The 14,506-nt window shown below is 29.5% G+C and overlaps 1 protein-coding gene across 2 annotated transcripts; it reads left to right on the top strand.

The window, feature by feature from the left end:
• Positions 1 to 10,371: 10,371 nt before the first annotated feature.
• On the top strand, positions 10,372 to 12,114 carry LOC111498480 (nuclear transcription factor Y subunit B-3-like). Of its 2 annotated transcripts, none has more exons than XM_023149749.1 (2): positions 10,372 to 10,504; positions 11,451 to 12,114. In XM_023149749.1, the coding sequence occupies exons 1-2, from the start codon at positions 10,429 to 10,431 to the stop codon at positions 12,077 to 12,079; spliced, it is 705 nt and encodes a 234-aa protein (XP_023005517.1). In that variant the 5' UTR covers positions 10,372 to 10,428; the 3' UTR covers positions 12,080 to 12,114. The 2 variants fall into 2 exon arrangements, with proteins under 2 accessions (XP_023005517.1, XP_023005516.1); XM_023149748.1 differs by having other exon boundaries at positions 10,372 to 10,543.
• Positions 12,115 to 14,506: the final 2,392 nt, after the last annotated feature.

Here is a 14,506-nt window from a genome sequence, read left to right as displayed (position 1 = left end):
TTTTCAATTCTAATCGTTTAGTTGAATGAGAATAAAATACTTGTTTGAGAGCAGGTCCTATCCCATATTTAAACATTCTCCATCTTATTTGGGAGCCGGTTCTCATGAACCTTAGCTCCATAAATTAAGTGGACATCTATACTTTTGAATCAGTTCAGTATGAATTTTCCATTAAAAATATTTGAATGTAGGTATTAAGATGGGGTGGTAGAACCCTTCTTTCGATCAATGCAAAATATTCAATGGTTGAGTCATGTTTTTATACTTACACAATTTACAACGTCATAACTTGGGACCTCCACCAAATCCACTTCCTTCGGGGTCTAGAGTCTTTGTTGGCACATCGACTCATGTCCACCTCCTTCGAGGCTCAACCTTCTCGTTGGCACATCGTCCAATGTCTAGCTTTGAAACCATTTGTAACAGCTCAAGCCCATCACTAGCAGATATTGTCATCTTTGGGCTTTCCCTTTCGTTCGGGCTTCCCCTCAAGTTTTTAAAGCACTCGTTGAATCAAAAACAGAAATCAATTTGAACCATGTTCATTATCAAAGTCGAGAGAGAAGTTTTTTTTTTCACGGCACAACAAAACCACCCTATAAAAGGGAATTGTTGCGATCGTCCCTAAATAGTGTGACTTAATTTTAAAATTTGGATTATATTCAAAACTTTTATATATATATATGTATAAAATGATAAATTAAAAAAGAAAATATAGAAGAGAAGTTAGGGCTAAATATGGGAGGTTGGCCAATAACATTACTTTGGGTTATAAAGTGATTTAGATTTTTGTTAATAAATTATTCACTCTCTTTCCCTTTATAATTTCATCCATTAATAAAAATTCAAAATTTATTTTTAAGTAATAATAGTTATCTACACTGAGAAATTACAAACATAGAGTTTGAAGTCGGAGCAAGATGGATATGAAATGAGGAAGGTTCATTAGAATCATTCTCGTTTTCTATATTCAAAGAAGCATTAACTATCTGACTTACAGAATGAATAGAAAGTGTTCCCTACTTCTAATCTTACTAAGAGTTTGAATTACTCTGTAGTGTTTGAGGACAAATGAATTACATTAGTGCGATTTGGTTAGCTAAATCCCCTAACGAACAAATCTCTTTGCTATCTTAAAAAAGAAAAGAGCAAACCCGCACGATTCATCAAGCCTTTGAGCACTTGTGCCAAGCACATCATTTTCTTTATCGACTTACGATAGGTCCTGACTATTTATACATCAGCGTGTTTCGTTAACCGTATATGGTGCGCATATGCATGTCGTTCTCGTTAGACCAAATACTACTAGAGATCGGTTATAACCCGTTGCGAGAACCCAACATTTCATAGGGAGAAAAAAAATGAAAGTTATGTGTTATTGTGCATGCAAAGAAAAATAAGAAATTAATAAATAATATAATCAGAGAGAAAGACCAATTAAATTGGTGTCGTGATTACCAATGCCCTTCCCCTTAAAAATTGATAGGCAAACAAAATGGCATGGATTTGACCAGATGACTCTATTAGATCAAAGTAAAAATGCCTATAAATCCCTCTACTGCTTCCCATCCACGGCTCTTTATCTCACCTTAACCACTTTTAGAGAGAAACTAAGATGGGCAATTATGGAATGTGGTGGTTTCAGCTAGAGCAGGAGGGCGAGATGGCTTCCATGGCTACATAAGGCAACAACCTAAGCCAACGTCTGTTATTTTTATATTATGTTTTGGTTCCCATTTGTTGCATGCATCAAGATCTCTTCATCTTCATTATTCTTACTTAGTTTCTATTGATTTAGATTTGCATGTATCAAAAAGCTTCAATCTCTCTCTCTCTCATCCCTCGCCCGTTCTTAAAATCTATCTTCTCTTTTCAATATCTTAATATTGTCGTAGAAATCTCAGCTCGAACTTGAATTTCAATGAAAGAGAACCATTAGCACGGTACTTATAGGATCAAAACTGAAACCCTAATTTAGAAATACTGATTCTGGTTGGTTGAATGAAGACATGGTCGATAATTTTTAGACCATAGTGGAGTGTTAGATGTCATGGCTCCGTAGAGTCAGAAATTTTAGGTAAATAAATTTAAATTTATAGTGTTTTTTTTTGTACAGGTCATTAATATATTTTCTTATGTGTGAGTTGGCAGTGTTGGTGTCGTGGCTAATGAACAAATAAAAAGAAGGAAATAATAATAATAAATAAATATTAATATCGGTTGTCTTTCTGCCAATACAAATATAGTCCAAAACCTCTTGCTCTATTTCAGTTTTTTTTTTATTCTCCACAACATAACTGACTAACATACTCCCATTTCTTACCTCACTTGTCTTTCTTACCTCACTTGCTTTTTACCATTGAATGTGAGTGTGACTTATTAGTGGCAGTTGATGTTATGCTAATATAATTTTTAAAATCTATTAAATGAAAATGAAATAATTATAAATGACTAAACCTAAAAGAATTGAATTTAAACTTTTAAGATTAAGTAGGAATAAATCAAAATTTATCTAAATCCTTTTTTATTTTTTATTTTCGTATATAAATAAATTATTTAATTGTTTTAATTTATAACCTTGTCAATTTAAGCGAAATTGATTTACTTATAAAATTGATATATATTTTTTCATTATTATTTGTTTGATGAATGTGAATGAAGCATTTGGTTTCAGCTTTGGATGTATTATTAACCACAAACAAGTCATCTTCTGCCAATAACACTGACAACAGCAACCACCATATGGCCAGACGTTTCAGATAGGGCACGTCCAAACAGGAATGTTTGATGTAATGGGCGGGTACTACGATGGAGGTGGCAATGGCGGGTCGAGCTCGAGCAATGGTAGTCAACTTTGATATGAATTCGAAGTAAAATATGACTATATATATAATGAATAAATATCAAAAGTAACACACAGATTATAACACATTTCATTTGTTCTAATTTAATGGCTATGATGGATGCTTTGGTCTAAGTCAACTTATCTTTGGTAACTATTTAAGATTATTGTAAAAAAATGATTAAATCAATTTTAATTTTGTTACATTTTTTTTTCTTCATTTTTTCTAAAGTTTTCTATATTAAAAAATTAATAATAATAGTTGTTTGGTTTAATGTTACAAAGTAAAGTAAAATAAAATAATATATATATATATATATATATATATATATATATATATGTTGATTTTTGTTTTTTTTGTTTTTGTTTTTTTGGCTAGAAATTACATTTACCTATCTAATTAAATAATTAAGGAAATAATTATATTGAATTTATTTTTAACTCGGGTAGTTTAAAAGATTTTATTAGTACTTGTTTGATCGAGTAAAATCAGTTTAGGAGAAGCTCAGAAGAAATTTATTAAATTTGTATTTTCGAATCTCAATTCAATGATGAATAAGCTTCATCATCGAGAGGAAAAAAAAAAACTCAACCAAATTGAGTCATGACCCGTGCATAGAAATTTCATCTCCGCATACCTCGTCTCATTATTTCAAATCACAAAAAATTTTCACGCTACTTTTTCAATCAATCAAATTTTCGGGATACATCGGCCATAAAATTTAGAACAATAGACACTTCATAAAATATCACAAAACTCTACTTTCTCCATTGAAATTTTTCTTTCTTTCCATGCCCTAAAATCGATCTCCCATGACAAATGAAATCAAATTATTCTTTTGATCTAGCTGTTGTGTTAGATGAATAGATCTTGAAATTAAATTAAAATTGATTTTGTTTATTAAGAGGATAATTTAATTTAAATAAGCTGACTAAGAAAAAAACATAATGTTAACACAAAAATACAACATGTCGTGTTCCAAAACTAAGTGAGTGATATGGAAACATAAGTGTTTTTTGTTTGACAGAAGGATTTATACTTGTCTAAGAAAAATAGTAATGGTAAAGTGCATTTAAGCATTTTCCCTTTGTTCATTGTTTGTGTTGGGTAAATGAGATAGTTAATTATAGAAAATTATCGAAAAAAGAATCTTATTTTAGACCTATTACAGTTAATTATAGACAAATGTAAAGAATCTTATTCTAGACGTACTAATAAGAATACAGTTAATTATATAGAGAATTGTCACACAAAAAAACTTATTTTAGACATCTGTTATAATAAAAGTACAGTTAATTATAGACAATTGTCACAAAAAAGATTTTATTTCAGACATCTATACTAATAAGAATACAATTATTATAGATAAATGTCACAAAAAAATCTTATTTTAAACATATATACCCATGAGAATACAGTTAATTATATATAATTATCACAAAAAGAATCGTATTTTAGACATATGTATTAATAAGAATACCATTAATTATAGACAAATGTCACAAAAACAAATCTTATTTTAGACATTTGTACTTAACTATTGACAAGGGTGAAGAAATGCTTTTGTGTTTTCTTCCTTTCGATTTCGATGATTTGAAGAAATGAAAATAGAGGAGAGTGATATATGAACTAGAATGACAGGAAAAAAGATTTTATTATGATATTTTTGCATTTATATTTTCTAATAAATTAATAATTAAATAAATAAAATAATAATAGTTAAATTTGCTTATTAATTACATATTATTTATTATGTCATCTCACACCAGAGTTTATCTCTCCTTTATGTAAAACAATAAAAATATGAATTTTTCTCCTCTACCTAATTCATTAAAGAACTTCATCAAACATTTTCTCCTTTCTATTGTATATTTTTAAATTACAATGTTTCTCTGAAAATTTTGGATGTGAATCATAATTAATTAGAATCTATTTAACAAAATAAAAAAAATAAAATAAATAAAATAAAAGATTGAGAACTCTTTAAAATAATTTTAATTGGGTCAGTTCAATTTTTTTAACATTAAAATGAAAATTTTTCATTCATCTCATTTAGTTACCATTTGTTCTTAGAACCAATAAATTCATTTTAACTCTGTAACATGCTATCTTTTTTGTTTTAAAAATTATTTATGGTAACCAAAAAAGTTTTTGTTTTTGTTTTTTTTTTTTTTTTTAATTTTAAAATTTTAATAACAATGAAACGAAATGTTTTATAAACATGTCTTCCCAATTCTAACCAAACTAAAAAAGATTTTTTTTTTTTTATTCTGAAAGTTTGAATTACTCTGTAGTCTTCTAGGACAAATGAATTACATTAGTGCGATTTGGTTAGTTAAATACCCTAATGAACAAATCTCCTTGTTATCTTCAAAAAGAAAAGAGCAAACCCGCACGATTCATTAAGCCTTTGAGCACTTGTGCCAAGCACATCATTTTCTTTATCGACTTACGATAGGTCTTGACTATTTATACATCAACGTGTTTCGTTAACTGTATATGGTGCGCATATGCATGTTGTTCTCGTAAGACCAAATACTACTAGAGATTGGTTAGTACCCATTACGAGAACCCATATATCAAAAAACTTCAATTTGCCTCCTATTGATTTTTGCTTAGTTTCTATTGATTTAGATTTGCATATATCAAAAAACTTCAATTTGCCTCCTATTTCCAATATATTAATATTTTCGTACAAAGCTGAACTTGGACTTGAATTTCAATGAAAGAGAGCCATTAGCACATTACGTACAAGACCAGAACTGAAGCCCTAATTTGAAAACACTAGTCGGTTGATTGAACGTTTGAAAAAAAACTGAGTCTCGGTGGATAATTTTTAGACCACAATGGAGGGTTACATGCCATGGCTCTGTGGAGCCAGAAATATTTCATAAATAAATTTAAATTTATAGTTTTTTCTTGGGTACACGTCATTAATATATTTTCTTGGTCAGATGTGTGAGTTGGGAGTGTTGGTGAGGTGGCTAATTAACAAATAAAAAGAAGGAAAAAAATAATAATAAATAAATGTTAATATCTGTTGTCTGCCAATAGAAACCGTCCGATACCTCTTACTCTATTTCGGCCTTTTTTATTCTCGTGAAGGGAACTAACTAACCTATTCCCCTTTCTTACCTCACTAGTGAGTGACTAAATACGGCCTTTTTTATATATATATTTGATTTTTTGTTTTTTAGTTAAAAAAGGAGAGTAGATATTTAGTTTAGAAATTACATTTACATATTTAATTAAATAATTAAGAAAATACGGATGGGCTAAAAAATTTTATGAGTACTTGTACTTGTTTTATGGAGTGAAATCAGTTTAGGAGAAGCTTGAAAGAAATTTATTGAATTTGCATTTCCGAATCTCAACTCAATGATGGATAATCTTCATCGACGAGAGTAAAAAAATCTCAACGAAATAGAGTCATAATCCGTGCTTAGAAATTTCATCTTCTTATACCTCGTCTAATTATTTCAAATCACAAAACTTTTCCACGCTACTTTTTCAATCAATCAAAGTCTCGGGATGCATCGGCCATAAAATTTATAACCATAGACACTTCATGAAAAACAAAACTCTCTTCTATTGAAAATTTTCTTTCTTTCAAATACCCTAAAACCGACCTCCCATAACAAATGAAATCAAATTATTCTCTTGGTTTCGTTATTGTGTTAGATGAAAAGATCTTGAAATCAAATTAAAATTGATTTTATTTATCAAGAGAATAATCTAATTTAAATTATCTGACTAAGAAAAAATAGTAATGTTAATAGAAAACTACATCATGTCATGTTTCAAAACTAAGTGAGTGATATGGAAACATGAAGTGTTTGACGGAAGAATGTGTACGGATCTAAAAAAATAGTAATGTTAAAGTGCATTTACTCATTTACCCTTTCATCATTATTTGTGCTGCGTAAATCAGACAGCTAATTATAGACTATTGTCACAAATAGAATCTTTTTAGACATATGTACTAATAAGAATAAGAATACAGTTAATTATAGACAAATGTCCCAACAAAAATCTCATTTTAGACATCTGTATTAGTAAGAATACAGTTAATTATAGACAATTGCCACAAAATAATTTTATTTTAGATATCTGTACTATTAAGAACTGAATTTTATTTTAGACATCTGTACTAAAAAGAATACAGTTAATTATAAACAAATATCACAAAAAAAATCTTATTCTAGATATCCTATAATATGAATACGATGAGTTATAGACAATTGTCATAAAAAGAATCTTATTTTAGACCATAAGAATAAAGTTAATTATAGACAAATGTCACAAAAAAATCTTATTTTAGACATCTGTAATAATAAGAATAGAGTTAATTATAGACAAATGTCACACAAAAAAATATTATTTTAAACCTCTGTACTCATAAAAATATAATTAATTATAAACAAATGTCACAAAAAAAATCTTATTTTAGACATATGTACTAATAAGAATTAATTATAAACCATTGTCACAGAAAGAATTAGACATCTATATTATTACATTAATTATAGAAAAAAAATCTTATTTTAGACTCTTTACTTCACTATTGACAAGTGTAGAGAAAATAGAGGAGAGTAATATATTGATTAGAAGGCGTGAAAAAATAGATTTTTTATGATATTTTTCTTTCATTTATTTTTCAAATAAATTAATAATTAAAGAAATAAAACAATAATAATTAAATTTTCTTATTAACTTCCCATTATTTTAACTTGAAACATAGTTTATCTATAAAAAAAAAATAAAAATATGAATTTCACTTCATTATATAATTCATAAAAGTGTTCAACAAAACATTTTCTTCTCTATGGTAAATTTTTTTCTTTATAAGTTTACTTACCATTTCTTTTTATAACTACAGTGAAACCGCTGCTTTTTTATTAAAAAAATTGTTTATGTCAACCAAAAGGATTTTTTTTTAATTCATTTTTTATTTTAAACTTTTAATAACGATGAAACAAGTATTTTATAATAAATATCTTCTAAGTTTTAACCAAATATTATTGTATCCTGCAAAAAAAAACCTCTTGTCCCACCCATTTTTTCACAATAAAGTTTTTTTTTTAATAATAATAATAAAAGTAGAGAAAAAAAAGTGAAAATAAAGTCTATTATTCCTTTCTTGGTATTTAATTCATACTTGAATAATTACCATATAATTTTTAAAAAAAAATTGTTTTTTTTTTTTTTTTGTCTCAAAATGTATATCTAGCCCTTAGGTATCACTTAATTAAAAATGCATGAAATAAAATATTTATTTGGGAATAGGTTCATATCTTCAGTTGATCTATGCCTTTGTTGCTCCCTTTTGGTATGAGTTTTCCATGGAAAACATTTGAATACAGGTATCACAAGATGTGGTGGTAGAACCATTCTCTCGATCAATGCAAAATATTCAACGATTGAGTCATGTTTTTATACTGCACAAATTACAACGTCATAACCAAATTGATTCCTCCTCTTTTAGCCCTATTCTCAACTTAAAAATATAACAACTTTTGACTCTATTTTGGACATTTACATCATGAGTATTAATTAGGTTAAAAAAAAAAAACTGGAGCAAATAATATTAATCATCTTGCAAGATGTTGTCCTATTAGTTTGGGCTTCCTCTCAAGACTTTAAAACGCGTTTGTTAGAGAGAGATTTGTTTTATCCTCCTCCTTAACTAATGTGGAATCTCACAATCCATCCCTTTCGGGGCCTAGAGTATTTGTTGGCACATTGACTCATGCCCACCTCCTTTGAGGCTCAGCTTTCTCGCTGGCAGATCCGATGTCTAGCTCTGAAACCATTTGTAACAACTCAAGCCTATCGCTAGCATATATTGTTCTCTTTGGACTTTCCCTTTCGGGCTTCTCCTTGAGGTTTTTAAAACGTGTCGTTGAATCAAAAATAGAAATCAATTTGAACTATGTTCATTATCAAAGTCGAGAGAAGTTTTTTATTCGCGACGCAACCAAGCCACCGTATAAAAAGGAAATTGTTGCGGTCATGCCCTTGTGACTTAATTTTAAAATGGGAGGTTGGCCAATAACTAATTTGGATTTTTGTTGATAAATTCTTCCTTTTCCATCCTTTTATAATTTCATCCATTAATAAAAATTCAAAATCTAATTTTCATATTCCTTTATTTTATTATTTCAAAATTTTAAAATATCTATTTTAATTTCTATGATTCTAACAATAATAATTTAATTATTGTAATTATTTCTTTCATCAATTATCTAAGCACCTTAACGATTATTGTAATTAGACCTTCAAGTGATTTGGCATGTCTTCGAAAGTAAACGATTCAACTACCTGACTTTAGAGAGAATAGAAAAGTGTTGCCCTACATCTAATCTTACTTAGAGTTTGAATTGCTCTGTAGTCTCGTAGGACAAATGAATTACATTAGTGCGATTTGGCTAGCTAAATCCCCCAACGAACAAATCGCTTCCTTGCTATCTTCAAAAAGAAAAGAGCAAACCCGCACGGTTCGTCAAGCATTTGAGCACTTTTGCCAAGCACATCATTTTCTTTATCAACTTACAATAGGTCTTGACTATTCATACATTAGCGTGTTCCGTTAACCGTATATGGTGCGCATATGCATGTCGTTCTCGTTAGACCAAATACTATTAGAGATCGGTTAGTAATCGGTTACTAGAACCCAACATTTCAAGGAAAAAAATGAGAGTTGAGTGATATGATTGGTTGAAAATAAATAGTACAAATAGAAGAAATACAGGGAATCAAAGCTTTGTGTTATTGTGCATGCAAAGAAAAATAAGAAATTAATAAATAATATAATTAGAGAGAAAAACCAATTAAATTGGTGTCGTGATTATCAATGCCCTTCCCCTACAAAATTTATAGGCAAACAAAATGGCAAGGAATTGACCGTACACCTGCTGAATCTTGAACTTAAAAATGTCTATAAATCCCTTTTTTGCTTCCCATCCACTACTCTCAACCTCACCCAACCCAATTTGAGAGAGTGAAACGAAGAGGGACAATTATGGAATGCGGTGGTTCTACAGGAGATGGAGATGGCTTCCATAGTCAGGACCTTTGAGCACTTTTGCCAAGCACATCATTTTCTTTATCGACTTACAATAGGTCTTGACTATTCATACATCAGCGTGTTCCGTTAACCGTATATGGTGCGCATATGCATGTCGTTCTCGTTAGACCAAATACTATTAGAGATCGGTTAGTAACCGGTTACTAGAACCCAACATTTCAAGGAAAAAAATAAGAGTTGAGTGATATGATTGGTTGAAAATAAATAGTACAAATAGAAGAAATACAGGGAATCAAATCTTTGTATTATTGTGCATGCAAAGAAAAATAAGAAATTAATAAATAATATAATTAGAGAGAAAAACCAATTAAATTGGTGTCGTGATTACCAATGCCCTTCCCCTCAAAAATTTATAGGCAAACAAAATGGCAAGGATTTGACCGTACACCTGCTGAATCTTGAACCTAAAAATGTCTATAAATCCCTCTTTTGCTTCTCATCCACTACTCTCAACCTCACTCAACCCAATTTGAGAGAGAGAAACGAAGAGGGGCAATTATGGAATGTGGTGGTTCTGCAGGAGGTGGAGATGGCTTCCATAGCTACAAAAGGCAACAACCTAAGCCAACCTCGGGTATTTTCATCTCCAAAATTCCACTTTTACCCTTCGCTTGCACCTTCTATCTATACATATATTACGTTTTGGTTTCTATTTGTTGCATGCATCAAGATCTCTTCATCTTCATTATTTTTGCTTAGTTGATTTAGATTTGCATATATCAAAAAACTTCAATTTGTCGTTCTCTTTCTAATATCTTAATATTTTCGTACAAAACTCAACTCGAACTTGAATTTCAATGAAAGAGAGTCATTAGCACAGTACACAAGACTAGAACTGAAACCTTAATTTGAAAACAGTGGTCGGTTGATTGAATGTTTGAGAAAAACTAAGTCGCGGTGGATAATTTTTAGACCATCATGGAGGGTTACATGCCATGGTTCCGTAGAGCCAGAAATTTTTTGTAAATAAATTTAAATTTAAAGTTTTTATTTTTGATACACGTCATTAATATATTTTCTTGGTCAGATATGTGAGTTGGCAATGTTGGTGACGTAGCTAATTAACAAATAAAAAGAGAAAAAAAATAATAATAAATAAATGTTAATATCTCTTGTCTTTCTACCAATACAAATAGTCCAAAACCTTTTGTCTTAATTTAGCTTTTTTATTCTCTCGAATCAACTAACTAACTTACTTCCCTTTCTTACCTCACATGCATTTTTTATGGGCAGTGATGGATTATTAGCCTTTAATATTATATTAATATATTTTAATATTTATTAAATAAAAATGAGATCAATATAAAAGACTAAAACATAAATTTAATTAAAACTTTGTAACGGAAATAAATCAAAATTTATATAAATCCTTATTTATTTATTTTTTTTATAAATAAATTATTTAATTTTGTATTAATTGATTGCCCATTAAAATTTTAAATTATGCAAAATTGATTTATTTATGAAAATTTAAGATTTTCATTATTTGTTTGATGAATCAATCAAGCTTTTGGCTTCAGCTTTGAATGTATTGTTAACCACAAACAAGTCATCTTTCGCCAACAACAACCACCAGCAATCAAATGGTCGAAACATTGCGGCCAACTCCCTTATGACTGGCTCTACCTGTGCCTCGATCGCTGCCACCAACAATGGAAAGAGCCAACAATGCATTGTGCGGGAGCAGGACCAATACATGCCAATCGCTAATGTGATACGCATCATGCGACGAATCTTACCCTCTCATGCAAAGATATCCGATGATGCAAAGGAGACCATCCAAGAATGCGTGTCTGAGTACATCAGCTTCATTACTGGCGAGGCCAATGAGCGATGCCAAAGGGAGCAGCGTAAGACAGTGACAGCAGAGGATGTCCTTTGGGCCATGGGGAAGCTAGGGTTTGACGATTACATTGAGCCATTAACTGTTTTTCTCAACCGCTACCGCGAGTTGGAGAGTGATCGAATCCGTACGGAACCAATCCTAAGGCGCAATGTGGATTATGGACCACAAGTAGGGATGGTGCCACCATATGGCCAGACGTTTCAGATAGGGCACGTCCCAACAGGAATGTTTGATGCAATGGGCGGGTACTACGATGGAGGTGGCAATGGCGGGTCGAGCTCGGGCAATGGTAGTCAACTTTGATATGAATTCGAAGTAAAATATGACTATATATATAATGAATAAATATCAAAAGTAACAAATGATTATAACTCATTTCATTTGTTCTAATATGATGTCAATGGGTGGATGCTTTTGTTTGCATGAACATTTTAACTTTTTAAGATCATGGTAAAAAAATGATTAAATGAATTTTAATTTTGTTTAGTGTTTATGAGTTTTCTATATTAAAAAATTTATAATAATAACATTTATTTTGTTTAATGTTACAAAATAAAATAAAATAATATATATATATATATATAATTTTTCCTTTTTTTTATTTATAAAAACGGGCTTTTTAGTTTAGAAATTATATTTACATATTTAATTAAATAATTAAGGGAACAATTATATTGAACTTATTTTTAACACGGATTGTCTAAAACATTTTATTAGTACTTGTTTTATGGAGTGAAATGAGTCTAGGAGAAGCTCGGAAGAAATTTATTGAATTTGCATTTTCGAATCTCAACTCAATGATGGATAAGTTTCATCGTCTAGAGGAAAAAAAGCTTAACCTAATTGAGTCATGACCCGTGCATAGAAATTTCATATTCACATACCTCGTCTCATTATTTCAAATCACAAAACTTTTCCACGCTACTTTTTCAATTAATCAAATTCTCGGGATACATCGGCCATAAAATTTATAACCATAGACACTTTATAAAAAATCACAAAACTCTCCTCTCTCTATTGAAATTTTTCTTTCTTTCAATGCCCTAAAACCGACCTCTCATGATATTGAAATCAAATTATTCCCTTGATTTAGCTATTGTGTTAGAAGAATAGATCTTGAAATCAAATTAAAATTGATTTTATTTATTAAGAGGATAATCTAATTTGAATAATAAGAAAAAAAAAAAAGGTAATGTTAACCGAAAAATACATCATGTCCCGGAACTAAGTAAGTGATATGGAAACATGGAGAGTTTTTTTGTTTAACTGAAGTATATGTACTTGTCTAAGAATAATGCTAAAGTGCATTTACGCATTTATCCTTTGATTATTGTTTGTGCTCATAAATAAGACAGTTAATTATAAATCATTGTTACAAAAATAATCTTATTTTAGACATATATATTAATAAGAATACATTTAATAATAGACAAATGTAATAAAAAAGAATCTTATTTTAGACATCTATACTAATAAAAATACAGTTAATTATAGCGAATTGTTATAAAAAGAATATTATTTTAGACATCTGTACTAATAAGAATACTTTTAATTATAGACAAATGTCACACCAAAAAATCTTATTTTAGACACGTACTTAACTATTTGACAAGTGTGAAAAACGTTTTTGTGTTTTCTTTCTTTGTATTTCAGTGATTTGAAGAGAAAGTAGAGGAGAGTGATATATTGACGGTAATGAATGAAAAAATAGTTTATTAATGATATTTTTCTACATTTATCCTTTCAAATAAATTAATAATTAAAATATAAAACATTAATAATTAAATTTGTTTATTAACTACATATTATTTTACCTCTACCATTTTAACGTGATTATATATTATGTCATCTCATATAAGAGTTTATTCTTCTTTTATCTAAAACTATAAAAATATAAATTTTACCACATTACATAATTGTAAATTTTCTCCTCTTTATTGTAAATTTTTTTCTTCCAATATCTCTACAATAATGGATCAAATCATTTATAACGATTAGAAGGAAGGATAGTTACCTAGAATCTATTTTAAACTTCTTAAAAATCAACATCAAAATTAATAAAATAAAATAAAACATTAAACAACTATTTAAAATAATTTTAATTGGGTTAGTTCAATTTTTACCACTTAAAATAAAAGTTTTGAATCTTAAACAATCTGTTCTATCTCATTTAGTTACCATTTGTTCTTAGAACCATGGTGAATTTACTTTAACACTAACGAACATGTACTTTGAGTACTTTTGTCGAGCACATCATTTTTTTTATCGACTTACAATAGGTCCTGACTATTTATACATCAATGTGTTCCGTTAACTGTATATGATGCGAATATGCATGTCATTCTCGTAAGACCAAACACTATTAGAGATCGATTAGTAACCCGTTACGAGAACCCAACATTTCATAGAGAGAAAAAAACGAGAGTAGAGTAATATGAATGGTTGAAAATAAGCCGTATAAATAGAAGAAATGCAGTGAGTCAAAGCTCTTAAATTGGTGTCGTGATTAACCATACTCTTCCCCTCAAAAAATTTTAGGCAAACAAAATGGCAGGAATTTAATAGTACACTTACTCTTTAATCTTGAACTTAAAAATGCCTATAAATTCCCTCTCTGGCTTCCCATCCACTACTCTCCACCTCACCCTACCCAATTTTAGAGAGGGAAACAAAGATGGACAATTATGAAACGTGGTGGTTCTGCAGAGGTGGAGATGACTTCCATAGCTA

Source organism: Cucurbita maxima, unplaced genomic scaffold (assembly GCF_002738345.1).
Source record: "Cucurbita maxima cultivar Rimu unplaced genomic scaffold, Cmax_1.0 Cma_Scf00025, whole genome shotgun sequence".
In the NCBI taxonomy this organism is placed as follows: Eukaryota; Viridiplantae; Streptophyta; class Magnoliopsida; order Cucurbitales; family Cucurbitaceae; genus Cucurbita; species Cucurbita maxima.
Note: the sequence above shows the minus strand (reverse complement) of the source record. Positions and strands in the feature narration are given on the sequence as shown.

Excerpts from the sequence above, each read along its gene's own strand:
- LOC111498480 (XM_023149748.1), top strand. The coding sequence starts at position 10,429 with ATGGAATGTGGTGGTTCTGCAGGAGGTGGAGATGGCTTCCATAGCTAC. Across the intron at positions 10,544-11,450 it reads TCCACTTTTACCCTTCGCTT|CTTTGAATGTATTGTTAACC; the intron begins GCACCTTCTATC and ends TTTTGGCTTCAG.